Source organism: Zonotrichia albicollis, chromosome 6, assembly GCF_047830755.1.
Source record: "Zonotrichia albicollis isolate bZonAlb1 chromosome 6, bZonAlb1.hap1, whole genome shotgun sequence".
NCBI lineage: Eukaryota > Metazoa > Chordata > Aves > Passeriformes > Passerellidae > Zonotrichia > Zonotrichia albicollis.
This window is the reverse complement of record NC_133824.1, coordinates 41959271-41975240: the sequence shown is the minus strand read 5'-3', so window position 1 is coordinate 41975240 and position 15970 is coordinate 41959271. Positions and strand designations below refer to the sequence as shown.

Sequence of the window (15970 nt, the reverse complement as noted above, 5' to 3'; positions counted from 1 at the left end):
CAGCAACTTATCTATTTCTGCAATAATTAAGAGAGACTATTTTTATATACATATACAAGCATATATATATTTTAAGAAGCAACAAAGCACACTTACACTTCAGCTAACAAAATTGTAACACTGTAGCTGGAGTTCTGTTTCTGATAATTATTATGCACCACTAGCAACAAAAAATATTGCCTGCATCTTTAAGTTTCCAAATAGGGAAAGATCTATATGTGTGCAGGAGAAAAGCAAAAAATACTAACATCAGGACCAAACTGTTAAGACAAGATCCGCATTGCCTCGGATGTTAAGTTTCATTTCTGTAACATGAAGCATTCACAGGAACTGACTTGTTTTTGAAACCATAACCAGCACTATATGAATACAGGGATTTGCAAGCAGTGAATATCGTTAGATTGGTTAACATCATCTAACTGTAAACAACTAGTTATAGTTAATATTATAGCTAATATTGCATTAGGAACACAGAATGGGTGCCTAACTTTTCTAAAATAGTGTCCAAGTTGTCCAGCATATTTCTTGTAATTTTTAACTGTAAAGGTTCAGTGTGACGGTGTCTAGGTCACATAAGATCATGTGATTTTTATCCAATATGTTATTAAAAAACAAAAAGCCTGCTTAGTTGCTCAGGTGTAAAGGACATCACATGAAGTTATTAATTCTATATATTATTGGTAGTGGAGTGATTAGACACATCACCAAACAGGGCTGAGCATGAAGCAGTTCTACACATGAACTCTCTCTCTCATTCTTCGAGTCAGCCCTTCACATCTGTTCCTGGTCCATGCCCTCAGGGCCAAGGGGGCTCTGCAGAGAGCTCAGCACAGCTCTGCCCGGGGCCTCCTCCCAGGATAAGGAGCACTTTCCTGGCACAGGCATGCAAACAGCAGAGCTTTGCCCACAGGCTGCACAGCTGCTGCCAAAGCTGCTGTGGTCATTTGCAGCCAAAGCAAAGATGCTTTGAATTTAAAGACTGGCAGGTTTGAATTAAATCCTTTTATTGCCCCCAACACTCTCAGCAGCTCAGTCATGGGCTAATCTACACCTGGCAGGAGGGTATCTTTAATTAACAGCACTTGATTTTAATCTGTCAGAGTTCAAGAACAACAGTTTCATCCTACCTTACCTCCCCTTCCTGCAGCAGCTCTTCCTGTTTTCCATCCTGTCTGATCCCACCAGTGGGTGGCTGGGAAAGCAGCAAAAGGGAGGAAACGCATTTCAGAGTAGAGGACGACAGAGCTAGAGCTGCAGGCAGACCTTCACCAGCAGTATTAAGAAAGGAGAAATTTCCTCTATACAAATCATTGTCTGCTTAAAGAGTGCCTGGTGAAACTGGGCCTGATACAGAGCAGCAGATTTCACCTGACCAATTTGACCAAAACTCCTTTACCAGGGGATATCTCAAACTATAGAGAACAGGTGTCCCCCCTCACTTAACATACACCCACCAAATTCTAACATCTCCATGTCAAAGGATTAATGTTGTTATAACGCAGTGCTGTTTACAGGCCCTGTTCAAGATCAGGGTGTCATTTTGGCATCACTTTATACAGGACAACCACTATACTGCAATCAAATACCCAACAGGCTAAGTGGACAGCAAAGATAAAATTGAAATTATCTCCAATATTTTCAGTTGACACAGGGCTTAATTTAATTGAGGAAGATTACTTGAAAGGTCTGTGGCAAAGTCACTAGTTGAATACAACTAAAAAAGCATCAGTCAACCATAGTCTATGGTTGACAACACTGTGCTGGACTGTCTTTTATCTCAAGGCTTGAGTATTCTAAACAGTCAATATCATAACAGAAGTAGGAAAAAAAAAAAAAAAAGAGAGAAAAAAACCACCAAAAACCAGAGAAAGATGGTTCCAACCACTTAAACATGACTTTTGTCCCAAACCTCACACTGTCCTACAGGTATAATAATTTAATTCAGTACATAGTGAAACATTTTAAGACCTCAAAAATTGCAAAGCCAATATTAAAAGCTCTCAGCTTTGTTTTTAAAGTGTTGCCCAGTTCCTCAGCCCTTCTCTTACATGAGCTGTGTGCTCACCTGCTGGACCAGTTGACTGCATGGTGACATCTCAGAGTTGTCACTGGATGAAGCAGTGAATGTAACTTCCCAATATGTAAAAGAAATTTAGAAGAAGAATTCAAGAATTCATAACTTCATTTGATGCCTACAGTACTGTCTGGCGCCACATAGCAATGGTCTAAAGAATGCATTCATAATACATAAGCCAAGGAGATAGGTTATTTGGGATTTGTTCAGAGATCTACCCCACCCTTTTATTCTTTTCATAAATATATTTACAACACCAGCCCAAAAAAGGTTTATATTGACTTTAACATGGCCAAATTAAGAATTTCTCACCTCTCTTATCCACTCTGCATGCGTCTTCACTTAAGCTATACTCCAATGATATCCTTGTGCAGGCTCTTTCACAGTGTACTTGTGGCAAAATTCTTTATTCAGTGCACGGCTGTAAAATACACAAAAAAATTACTATAACTGAGGCAGCTAAGAGAAGAGGGGTAATATCTGTCATTACTAACACAGACTTCAGCTTCAGAAAAACATTCTGTTGTTCTTTTACTTCTCTGCCCCAAAGTCAATTTTCAATAACCCACTCCTGGACTATCCTGATGTCTGAATAGTTAAAGTAATCCAAGTCTAACACTGACAGAAGGGAGCTACAAAGTTGCACTGACTCCAGTGTACTCCATGGTCAGATGAACTGGAACAAACTGTGATGTTAGGAACCCATTATTTCAATGCAATTTCCTGAGAGAGAGCTGATCTCCTTTTAAAGAAATCGTGTGGAATTACCCATTCCAGCTTTATCACTCATGCTTTCTGAAGGAGCTGCTCTTTTCTCAGGGCTTCATTTTTCATCTCTTCTGTCATCATAACCTAAATAACCCTTATTCCTAGTGCAACACACTGCCTCTAACGTCAGAAGTGTGCTGAGCACTGTAATTCTAGTGCCAGTGCTCAGTGGGAGCTGGGAACTCTAGGCAGCTCTTGTCAGAGGCCCATTCTGCTGCCTAACATTTCACTGCAGCTTGTGAATCTCGGTGGCTTTGATGGAGAACAAAGCATTGTTAAAGCCATAGGTATGTAGTTACTGTGGTGGTCCTTCAAACCTCCAGGAAGCAAATTCTCTGATCAAGTGTCTCTGAACACTATAAAAAAAGTCTCATCTAATTTTAGTGCCATAAAACCTTTGCCCTTCTCTGTAAGATGGACAATAGATGGCAAAGTAATTGCTAAGAGCTTAGGTCTGTTTCAGCTTTAAAAGCTCAGGTGTTTAAAGGTGTTGGACATAAAAAGTACTAAAAAGGCAATGGAAAAGGTAATAGGGAAGTGTTTTTTCTTTCCTCACTATACTTAGCCTTCCTAGTCTTTAAAATCCAAACCTCCTCACTCCAAAATAGCAAATGAGGTAATGATCACATCTTGATATCACTGATGATGGAGTGTTTGGGATCTAATGGAGAAGTTGCTAACAGCTCAAAACAAAAGGAATAACACTCAGTTCTTCTCATCTAACTTAATTTTAATTTTTCTGTGCCCCCCCTTATATTAGAAGAAGAACCAGGCAGCCTCCAAGAGTAATCCACTCATTTATGACCTGAGTTGTCCTCTGAGGGTGTCTTTCTCCATAAGAGATCACAGGTGACTGCAGCTCTAATTCAGTATTGTCAGTTAAGTGCCTACAGTTCTGTGGAAGCACTTTGGATCTATTCCTTGCCTCCTGCCTCGTGTGGCATTCCTGCAACCTCACAGCTGAGGGTCACATGTAAAGCAGAATCTATAACTAATATAATGTAATACCTTGTTGTATAATTATTCATCTGTCACTTCCTGTAGAGATAAAACTGGTGGGTGTCACTTGTACAACTGTTGACTTTCGAATGTGAGTAAAAAATAACATCCTCTATGTCAAGTAATTTAAAAACAAAGAGGAGGAGCGATGTATCCAAGCACAGTGCTTAATGTTTCATGCTTTTTTCTGGCACTAGGTGAGATGTGAAAAAATACTTATAAAATTAGAAAATCTCACCATACGAGACCTCAGCCAGGGCTGAGGGTGTTTAGGGAAAGGACTGCACTAAGCTAAAAAACAAATGCAGAACTAAATAATAAATTTTAGGAGTTTTCATGCCTTAATAACCTAATGAGCACAAGGCACTTGGAGTCATGGGAAAACACAGATACAAGCACTTCAGCCAAATAAGGCCAACCTGCGCCAATCCTCCAGCATAAAGCAGATATAAATATGGTAAATCCTCTTTCTCAAGCACATGGTTCCTATGCCAGCCAGTGCAGAATGCATTCCTGGAATATGAAAATGATACTCTTGGCATAAGTTCCTTCTACTGTACTGAGTATGGTTGGTGTTTGCAGGACAGATACAAGAAAAGGCACCTCTGTGCAACAAGTGCATTTCTGCTGCAGTACAATTAAACACACCAGATCATTTACCTGTTACTACAAAAGGCCAGGGGCAAGGAGGTGTAGGGTATGAGGTCCCAGTTCTGTGCCCAGTCCACTTGCTTGTATCCCTCTTGGACTATACTTGCTGGATATTTTCTCTGAGCCTTTTGTTGACTTGCTTGTCTGTTTATAAGCACAAAGCCAGAATAACAAGCACTCTACCATTCCTGCTGTCATTGTTCTTTGTATTCATTCATCCACATTCCATGTCTCAGACACCTTCCATACTGTATAGATCATCATACTGTATTCCTCAGTCAGAGCAGCAGTATAAGGTGGTAACATGACTCACCTGACTGCATTTTCCTGTAACCTGTCAATGATCCCCCTGGTGATAGTGAGACTCTCAGGTGTTCGGGGTAGGTATAAGTAAACCCACGAGAGGATCAGGATGAAACTAGGAAGGATCTTCCAGAGCTCTTTGCAATGCAGGATTTCCAGAAGCAACTGTTCTCAGCACTGCATTAAGCACATATCCAATAATGCCTGTAAATAGCAAGATGCACTGGATCGACTTTCCTAGAGCTCCTGTACTTCTCTAGCAGTACCAGTAGGTAGGCAGCCAACATACTGTCACCTCACTTCAAGAAGTAGTACCTGTCAAGGGTGATATTCTCTGGGAGTGACGTTACTATGTTGGCCGAGTTAGTACTGGGAGAGACGGTCACCACCGTCACTGGAGTGCCTTTCCTGGGGACACGGCTTCCTGGAGGGACCCTGGTGGTGAGTAAATGTTGAAGAGGTAGGTTGGGTTGGAAGGATTCTGCATAATTCATGTAGCATACTAAATTCTGCTCTTGTGCAGTGTAAAGTCCTTCAGTACTCAGAATTTTCAAAATATGCAGTAATATAAAAACCAGGAAACTAATAAACATACGTAGATATTGATTTTAATGACCTTAGAATATTGGGGTAACTAAAATGAAGTTGTTATATAGGAATCTTAATTCTTTTACATGTTCACATTTCTCTCTTTTTTCTCTTTCTCTCTTTCGCTCTGTTTGTTAACATTTACTTGTTATTGCTCTACGTTGCTTGCGACTTGTGTATGTTACAGACTGTCACATTTTATTCTGTGAAGTTTTTCTCCAATTCCCATCAACCTGAGCTCCATGTTGGGCAGCCGAGGAGATTACAAAACAGTTCTTTATTGCAAAAGAACCAGGAAAGTCACAGACTATAGGTAACTTCACTGAGGTTGTGACACAAAACCTGATGCGAGGTATTAATGCAAAGAGTAAGTACTTGGTATGAAAATAGAGCTATTTAGTCAAATTACTTTCTTTTTTTTTCAGATAGTCTGCATGGGAAAAATTAATTTTCATTAATCTCCAGAAGAAAACACTCCCAAACCTACCAATCTAGGATTCTTGTCACTCTCATGTGAAAACCAATGGTGCCTATGTCAACATATCATTGCTCATTTTCAAAGGCTTAAACCCATATTTTCTATGCTGTTCTTCTCTCTGCTAAACTTCCTTTCACACTCTCCAAGTCATCATTTCATCATTTGTCATCCTTTGTCTGTGGTTTAATATATCTTCTACATAATTCTTTTTCTAATGTAATATAGTTATATCCCTTTCACTTTGAGGACCTGATTAAACAACAAGAAAAATGAGTCTCCACCCATGGGATTCACATTGCTTAATCCTGCATGAGGCTCTGTAGCCTGTAAAATTGATTTCTGTAGCCTAAGATTGTCTGGCACAGAAGTATAATTGTTACTTTGCTGAATGATGTCCTGAGCAAAGCATTTTGTTTTACAATCTTCCCCAATTACTCCCATAAACTAGTTTTAAAGAATGGTAAAAAGTAGCTGATAGACATTCTGATCCCTTTCCAGAGGGACAGCACGAAGCTTATTGCTTATTCTTAATTGTCAGGAACTCAGAAATCACTATAGTCATGTACCAACTCAAGAAAAGTTTATTTGTCTCAGGGTGAAGTTCCTTTACTACCTGATTTGCTGTTATGCTCTGACCCCCTCTTAATAAGTGAAGAAGCACAGCAGAGTTTCCATGCAGTCCAGCATAAAAGAATACAGTAATTTATACTGATGCAATTGATGAGTGGACAATGAATATTAATGCAGAGTAAACACTCTCCAGGCAACTAAAACAGAAACACTTGCTAACACAAGTGGAATTTGACTTCAAGAGACTCAAGAGAGTTGGGAATTTAACTGTAAGTACTACATTTCCATGCAACATCTCAAAGAGAAATCACTAAATAACACAATTCTTTAGGTTGAAAAAGGTCTTTAAGGTCATCAAGTCCAACCTCTAACCCAGCACTGCAAGTCCTCCACTAAACCATGTTCCAAAGTGACACACCCACACAACTTTTAAATAACCCTGGGGATGGCAACCTGAGCACTTCCCTGGACAGCCTGTTCCAATGCTGGACAACCCTTTTGGTGAAGAAATGTTTCCTGATATTCAATCTAAACCTCTCCAGCTGCAACTTGAGGCTATTTCCTTCTGTCCTATTACTTCTTACTGGGAGAAGATCAACACCCACCTGGCTCCAGCCTCCTTACAGGCAGTTGCAGAGAGCAGTGAGGTCTCCCCTGAGCCTTTTCTCCAGGCCGAACACCCCCAGCTCCCTCAGCCTCTCCTCACAGGATTTGTGCCCCAGACCCTCCACCAGCCCCATTTCCCTTCTCTGGACTCACTCCAGCCCCTCAATGTCTTTCCTGCAGTGAGGGGCCCAGAACTGGACACAGGATTCAAGGTGTGGCCTCACCAGCACAGGGGGACAATCCCTGCCTGGTCCTGCTGGCCGCACTATGGCTGATCCAGGCCAGGGTGCCCTTGGCCTTCTTGGCCCCCTGGGCACCGCTGGCTCATGTTCAGCTGCTGTCAGCAGCACCCCCAGGTCGTTTCTGCCCAGCAGGGTCCCAGCCCCTGTGCCCCAGCCTGTGGCCCTGTCTGGGGCTGTTGTGCCCAAGGCCAGGCCCCGGCCCTTGGCCTGGCTGACCCTCACACAGCCGGGCCTCAGCCATCGCTCCGGCCTGCCCAGATCCCTCTGCAGAGCCTTCCTGCCCTCCAGCAGGTCAGCACTGCCAGCCAGCCTGGTGTGTCTGCAGCTGACTGAGGCTGCCCTCCATGCCCTCATCCAGAAAACTGATAAAGATTTTGAACAGGACTGGGCCCAGCACTGAGCCGTGGGGAGCATCATTGGCATCGGCTGCCAGCTGGATGGAATCCACTCATCCCCAGACTCTGGGCTCAGCCATCCAGACAGTGTTTTACCCAATGAACAGTGCACTTTTCCAGGTTATGAGCACACAATTTCTCTAGAAGAATGCTATGGAAAACCTTTCTCTCATCCATTAAGTGGGTCACCTTGGTATAGAAGGAGATCAGGTTGGCCAAGCAGGATCTGTGTTTCCTAAATCTGTGCTGGCTAGGCCTGATCTCCTGGTTGTCCTTCATGTGCCACAGGATGGCACTCAGGACAATCTGCTCAGTGACCTTCCCAGGTACCAAGGTCAGGCTGACAGGCCTGAAGTTCCCCAGATCCTCCTTCTGGCCACTCCTGTAACTCAGTGTCACATTTGCAACCTCCCCAGTGCACCAGTTCTGCTGATAAAGGATGGAAAGTGCCTTGGTAAGCCATTCCATGAGCTCCCTCAGTACCTTTGAGTGGACCCCTCTGGCCTGAAAACTTGTGTCTTAATGCTCACGGACCATTTCCCTTTGGATTATGAGAGATTAATTCTGCTCCCCATCTCTGTCTTTCAGCTCAGGGGACTGAGTACCAGAATAAAACTGGCCTGACTATTAAAGACTATGACAAAAAAGGTGTTACATAGCTCAGCCTTTTCGTCACCCTCTGTCTTTTCGTCACCCTCTGTCATATATCCCTCCTACATCCAATAAAGGATGGAGATTCTACTTAGTTCTCCTTTTGTTGCTAATGTATTTATAGAAAGATTTTTATTATCTTTTATGGCAATAGCCAGATTGAGTTCTAGTTGGCCTTTGGCCCTTTAAATTTTCACCCTGCCTGATCTCATGACATCCCTGTAGTCATCCTGAGCTGCCTACCCCCTCTTCCAAAGGTGAAAGTCACCCTGTTTTTTCCTGAGTTCCAGCCAAAGTTCCCTGTTCAGCCAGGCTGGTCTCCTTTCACCAGCTCATTCTTTGGCACACAGGGACAGCTTTTTCCTGTGCCTTTAGGATTTCCTTATTGAAAAATGTCCAGCCTTCCTGACTTCTTTACCCTTCAGGATTGCCTCCCAAGGGACTCTGTCAACCAGGCTCCTAATGTCTGCCTCAAGAAGTTTAAGGTAGCAGCTCTGCTGACCCCCCTTTCTTACTCTCTAGGAATCAAAAACTGTATCATTTCATGATTCCTGTGCCCAAGATGCCTCCAACCATAACGTCACCCACAAGCCCTTCTCTGTTCACAAACAGGTCCAGTGAGGTATATTCTCTAGCTGGCTGACTAGGGAAGTAAAATCTAGGGATATAAAGTCAATGGATATTTTCAGAGAGCAAGCAGCTCTTAACTCCTCCACAAATGAAAGTAAATATCTTTGAATACTTGAATTCCTACTCCTAATTTAATCGTAATCATTGCTTAACACAAGAATTATCAGGCAAAAGTGCTGCTGCAAAACCAGGATGCAAAAAGGAATGTAAAATCCTTGCCTTTTTTTTTTTCTTAAGAAAAAGACAGCTGGGAAAATCTGTCCTCCAGCAGCCTCACGGCTGCTCTACTTCCCACTTCCAGATAAGAGCCTTGTAGCTAAGAAAAGCTAGAGCACAGCAATTCTCCACCCTCACCTCAGCTGTGCCACCCCTGCTCCTGTAGCTTTCTGTCACGATCCCAAAAGCCAGGGAAACCCATCTTCTCAAGAAGAATTCCCCATTGCCAGCAGAGTATGACACAGATAATGTTTGCCACAGTAAGAACCCTTTTACATCACCAGGAGAGTATGAGAGGACTGAAATACAGAAGAGTAATTAATTTGTGGAACACATACCAATATTTTCTTCAGGGAGCCAGCTGGATTAAAGGTCTCTGCTCTTAGGGAATCTCATGGAGATCCTTCTTCATAAAACTCCTCAGGCAGCTACTGTAAACATTAATGGCACATTTTAAATGAAAATGACCCTCATGTTCTGAGAAAGAACCAAAGGACACAGTTGATCAGGAGTGGGACTATCCACAAACAGAAATAATGGCAAGATCTTCATCTTTCAAGAAACTTACTTTCCTGGCCCTGTTCTCAGCTGCTCCTGCCTGTCAAACCCTTCCCTCAAAACAAGCTCTGAAGTCACCCAATGTCTGTTCAGGAAAGCTGTAGGTACTCAAGCTCTGTCCTTATCTCTTTCAATCTTTAAACAAGGGTAGGAGCAACACTTTCTCTGTTCTTCTGGAGGAAATTGCCAGTCACCTCATTTGACAAAAAAACCCCAAAACTAAATCTCCTATTTGCTCTGTTCCTGATCTAGAGCTGAGAAAACCCCATTTTCTTTAGCAGAATGTGGACAAATCTGTCACTGTGCGTGTGTTCAGACATTGACTCGTGGGTGACTATGCTCAGATACCTTGCTGTGGATTGTGGGGTTTCTCTCCGCCCTGTTTCAGCCAGAGTGATCCTGTAAACACTGAAAATTATTCCCTCTGAGAGTACCTTTCAACTCATCCAGTCTTTTCAATAAGTGACCACTGCACAGGTCTGTAAACACATGGGAGAGGAAGGCCTGGGAGTTTGGGGGCACAGCTACGATCCTGAGATGAAGCAGGGAGAATTGCCACCACCCCTGACACCAACATAACTTCTGACAATACCTACAGGGTAGGCCATGAACTTGTTTCTTGGCAGCTGTTGGAGAATGGCAGTGTTTGCTCCAGGGAAGAGGACTGGGGTGACTTTCCCCATGCAGGAACCATTTCAGCACAAGTGCCACATTTCTAAGCATAGATTGAGGTCAATAAACGTATCATACAATTATGTCCACTGATACTCTGAACATAAGGTGCAATTCAAATAGTTGGAGAGTCAGTGTCAGACTCTTGATTATAATCAAAACCAGCAGCACTGGTAAAACCACTGTAACAATTTACAACCATTTGCTGTGGCAAAAGACATGAGTAATGGAGCAGCAGGTACATGGGCAGCTCTACTGTGCTTCTCCACAATAAGCAGAGTACGCTAATGCAAAATCCAGCAGTTCTCCTAAGTAGAGATATTTTTCAGAATTCTTTCCCCCCATTTTGAAATCCAGCATTTGCTTGGAAACACACAAGGCATTTTTATGTACTTTTCTACAAATGAAGAGGGATGAGATAGGGAAAAAAAAAAAGAAAGTGGAAACCACAAAAATGATGTAGTTGTGACACAAATTATTCACCTGGGAAATATGCTGAATATTTTCTTCACCCTTTCAGCCAAATCTCTGCAGGAGAATGTTTTGAGCTGGTGCAGTTTGCTAGGTATTCACAGATAGGACAATTAGGGAGATAAAGTGTCAAGCTGAGAGTCAGAAGATTTTGTTGTAAATAACCTCTTACATAGCAGTAGGCAAGTCACCTCACTGCATGGTAGTTTTACCCATCTGTAAAACAGAGATGATAATATTGACTTCTCTTCATAGAACAGAACCTAAAGAACAAAAATGCTGTATGAGCCTAATTCAGATTCTGCTAGCAGGGATGGAAGGACTCACAAGTTTGTTCAGCCAAAATCAACCCTTAGAAGTTTTAAGCATCTGGAAATAGTTGTCATTAGTATAACTAGACTCAGAGTCACCAGACAGCAATGCTTGCATAGTTTTTCTTTATCTGCACTTCTCAAACACAGGGTCAGTCCTGGAAAAAGCAAACATGCAAATAGAAATTGAAGAAATCAACCTGAAATAATGTAATTTCATTCCATCTTTAGACCTTATTCCTAAAATTGTTCAGCATGTCAATCTGCTAGTTAAAACAATGGGAACTTCTAACTGTGGACTGATGGCATCAGTGATGTTTATGTTTCCTTTACTCCTTTAACAGACTAATCCACACACCTCCAGAGAATTAGGTACTGTAGCCAGTGGTTTGGAACACAACTACTCTACTTAGCACTTACTTACATACACCAGCAATAGATGCAGTGTTCTGTGTTGGCAATTTCTCTGCTTCCTAAATATTCACCCAAGTTGTCATTGTGGATTAGTATGGCTATCCAGAATGTGATCCCTAAGGCATGGCCTGTGACTGTAATGTTCAAGGGACATGAATAGGATAGTTCAGTAATTTGCCCACATCTCCAGCACTCTGTTCTCTTCCTCTTGAATGGAAATAAAATAACAAGGTTGTGGAATTTTAACAAGCATAGAGGAAAAATCATCAGCGCTAAGGGACCCTGAAGAGGCTGTAAGAGCAAGTTCCAGCTCAAGCTACTAGAGATTTATAATGCAATTTAATAAATTAATTTGAAGAAGGTCAATTTTGTTGCCATTCAAGCACAACAGAGCCTGCAAGCTGCTCCCAAAAGAATCAATGGCTGTTACCAGTGAGCAGCCTGACCCACAACCACTCTGCTCAGACTTGTTTTGAGCTCCTGAATGGATCAATTTGCCCTCGATCACCAAGAATTTCATTTGCAAACCTGGGCTCAGGAGCAGCAGTGGGTGTCTCGGAGATTTCAGTGCAGAGCTCTGCTGACTCAGCTGCCTCATTTCAGGATTAGAGCTACCAGCTTGTAGCAGTAGAGGCTTATGAAGCAGCCCAGTTCTTGCTCCTCCTCAGGAGGACTGCAGTTCTCCCCAAACACAGTTAAGTGATTTTTAAACGCATGGCTCAGTTCCTGCAGTGTCACGGTTTCTATGGCAGCCATGCCAGGTTTTTGTTCAGAGTGGTATTAAATAGCAGTGATTATTATGAACAGAAAGAAATTGCAACACAGTGAAACCTTAAAACTCTAGAATCCTATTGAAATTAGTGTCTACAAGTATTAAAACGCCCCTACAGCTTTTGCCACATTTTTAAATGTGTTGAGAGACCTAATTATTTCATTGCTCACAGAACAAAACATTACTACATCCCTCTCAGGGGAAAAAATTGGCTGATTCTACACAAAGAAAAATGGAGGCAGAGGTGAGATGTGCAGCAACGACAGTTTATGTTGTGACAAGCCAGTGACATCTAAATAGAAGAAAAATAAAGGCCTAGAATGCAATTACTGGTGCATGATAGGTGCACAGTGCGTGTCATGTACACCTGTGTGTGTGTGTGTATGTGTGTATGTAAAGTAAGAAACATAACTTGAAAATGCTTCTGCCTTCTACCTATCTGTTGTCCATCAGATGATCAAAATCATACCTTCAAACCCTACCTAACTGTATTTTTTTTTCTTTGAGGCTTGTTTTATTAGCTGGCTTCAAAACAATTGCAAATTAAATGATGATATTATATAGCATTTAGAACAAGCCAGTACATGAATGTAGAATGGGAACCAAAATTAAATCTATCCACTGAATTTCTTTCCTTAAAGACTTGCAGGATCACCCATTGCCTTACAGTGTCTAGGTAATAAGCATTGTGCAACCGAGGTGTAGGATGCTGCCAGTACTGCTCAGTTAACATATCTCGGCATTTGTGGAGCTTCAGAAAGCACATTTTGACTGTTTTTCCTTCCCTTCAACCAAAATACTCATATTGAGCTGTGCCATATTTCGAGTATATTCTCAATACACTAATTTGCACTTTAAAACTCAAAAAAAATCCTACACTTTAGGATTTTTAGCACTTTAAATTGTTTTATAAATGTAAAACCCAGTCACACAGAGAAAACATATGATTCTCAGTCTATCCTCATGGGAATGTGTGGAGCAAAATGGGCAAATCTGACAACCTATTGTCGCTATTTACAGCCAAGAGTAAATTTTACTCTATCTAGTTTCCAAATTCATGGCCTGCTGTAGTGTTTTGTGTATGTAGTGTCCTGTGCTGGCATTGCAAATACTCTATGTGTTTCAGAGGAGAACATCAGAAAATGGATTGGGTTTTCTTTAAATCCACGTTCTGCTGTCGTATTTCCATAGTAGCGTATTCTGTGTGTCTAAAATGTGTACAGCCATTCTGCATGACTGATACTGGAGATGCTATAAAACCATCTGGGTAAATTTTGGGGAGGGGAAGAGCAGGAATTTCCCCCTCAGTAATACCGCACATGGGTGTAAACCAGCACAACCAGAATATACTCAAATACTCAAACAACTCTCAGTCCACTGCCTCTCCAGAGCTCTGAGCGACAGTAGGCTCCATGACAAACAGGTCATCCATGCACCATCCAATGTCATGCAAAAACATACTCTGATTTCTAACGCGGTCTTCTGCTCGCAGGACTAGGAACCACTGCACGCCCCTTTCTGAAAGGGCCCCTCAGTGCGGACGTACAGGTGGCTGCTGTCACACCTAACGGGATCATCTTTTGTTTCTCCTCCCACTTAACAGACTTTATTTTATTTTGGTGCAGTGCACACGAACGCAGTGTCTAGGACAGATGTGCTACCTTTTAGAGTGTCGCTATAGAAGTCTTTAGCTGTGAACCCTTAATTTGCACCTGAACTCTAATAAACAGTGCATAGTGTTTCAATAGCCTTCTGCTTATATGTTTGAAGATTCGAAACTGAATGGTGAGGTGGCCAAGGCGGCGCTGGCAAACGAAGACTGTCCCCACATAGACCAGGCTATTACGCCTGATGAGGGCCTGCCCTTTACCCGCTCTGGCACTCGGGAGAGATATGGACCCTGCTTCCTCTTATCAACCGGGGAATATCCCTGCCCGCCTGATGGAGGAATAAGAAAGGGTATGTAGCTGGGGCCCTGTACCACGTAGCTAGCAACCGGTTTAAATAACTAAGAGAAAGTCAGCTTAGCTGTAGCACGCGATAGTGCGCTTGCTGTAGAGATGCACGTTTGGGCTGGAAACCACCACCTGATGTCTGCATTTGGAGTTTCTAACCTATTTCTTTCAGAAAGAAAAGCCTGAGGAGCTGTAACTACCCCGTGCAGATATGCGAGGCAGTCGAGTCTTCCACCCCAGCTGGTGCAGGAAGCTTTAGTGGAGGATGTTCTACTATGTCCTTAAATTAGCCCATCCCATAAGGAGAGACCAATTAATGTATCCTAGCAATGAAGGTTTGCCACTTGGAAAGCTCACAGAGCTTACCAGACTCTGAGGAGCACAGACTTGGAGGTGGCAGACAGAAGTGATAAAACACAAAAGAAAAACATACTCAAGAAAATAAGAAATTATTATTTAGTGACCTCAACAGAGCACTAAAATGAAATATTTGGATATTCACAGCTGGTTAGTTCAAGAGAGAAAGAAAAGCATGGACATCTGTTGGCACAGGTTTCTTAAAATCAGAAAATAATCCATCTAAAATCCTTTCATAAATAAATCATTATTAGTTAGTTTCTCAGACTTCTGACAGGTATGAACCTCTCAGAAGTAGTTTGCTAATGGCCAGAATAATCTATTTAGCAACAGAAGTAAAATCCCATTAAAAAAGCATTCCCTTCTTAAAAGAGACTGTTTTGCTTAAATAATTTAATGTGAGGCAACCATACAAACCGAAAATTAGATCTACATCTATATGCATCAAAGGAATGGGAAAATTGGAAAAGAACTCACTCTCTTCAAATCAGTGTTTACCACTGGTGTACTGTATACAGTATAAGATAGAGTCAATATTTTAAAACTGCAAAGATTGTATGACATAACCATACACTGAGTATGGAATATGGAATTCCCATGTGCCATTGTATGATGGGCAATAGTTATAGTAAATGCCAGTTATAGATAGCGTATGTGTTTATAAGTCTAAAGCTTATCATCAACAAAGATATAGTAGGACCACAAGACTTTCATATGAAAGTATATCCTCTAAAATTTACCTTTGTAGCAAAGCGTTTTACTTGATTCTGTATTGGATAAGCATTGGCCGTGTTCATTCAGCCTGGGCGAGTTCAGGTGGTTCCAGTGGATCAGGGGAACACTCCAAATGGCACATCCTTTGGGATGGGGAATGTATGGTTTTCACGATGCACTGCAACCTCCTCTCGTTCCTGAATGAAACAGAGGCTGGTTGGCTAAAGAGTAATATACGTCAGCATATTGTTGGCCTGTTTGAAACATGTTGAGAGCATCTTAATTGTTGTTCCAACAGAATTTCATCCATAGTTTGTGCAACTCTCTGTACACTTGCTGAGCTGTTTACGTGCATGCTTGAAAAAGAAGGGGGGAGGGAGGGAGGGAAACTGAATGCATGCAATTTTTTTTCTTTCTTTTTCTTTTCTTTTTTTTTTAACGCTGAGAACAAAGGAGTAGTATCTCTACAGCAACACATTCAATTCTATGGATTTTGCTGCCTTGTCCCCCTCCTGCCCCACAAAGATATCACAAACCTTAATTTTGCCTGAGGTCACAATGCATGAAGTGGAAGG

General features: G+C 41.9%; 1 protein-coding gene across 9 annotated transcripts in view; it reads left to right on the top strand.

Annotated features, from left to right (window-relative positions):
• KCNC1 (potassium voltage-gated channel subfamily C member 1) overlaps positions 1–15970 on the top strand; it is a 123533-nt gene that overhangs the window by 87479 nt on the left and 20084 nt on the right. For 5 of the 9 annotated variants that reach the window (XM_014266710.3, XM_074543351.1, XM_005486603.4 and 2 more), the window contains exon 3: positions 14140–14328. The exons of the other annotated variants lie outside the window; for them this stretch is intronic. In XM_014266710.3, the coding sequence (XP_014122185.1) occupies positions 14140–14328 (189 nt within the window). The remainder of the gene's footprint in view (positions 1–14139; positions 14329–15970) is intronic. 9 annotated transcript variants of the gene reach the window in all.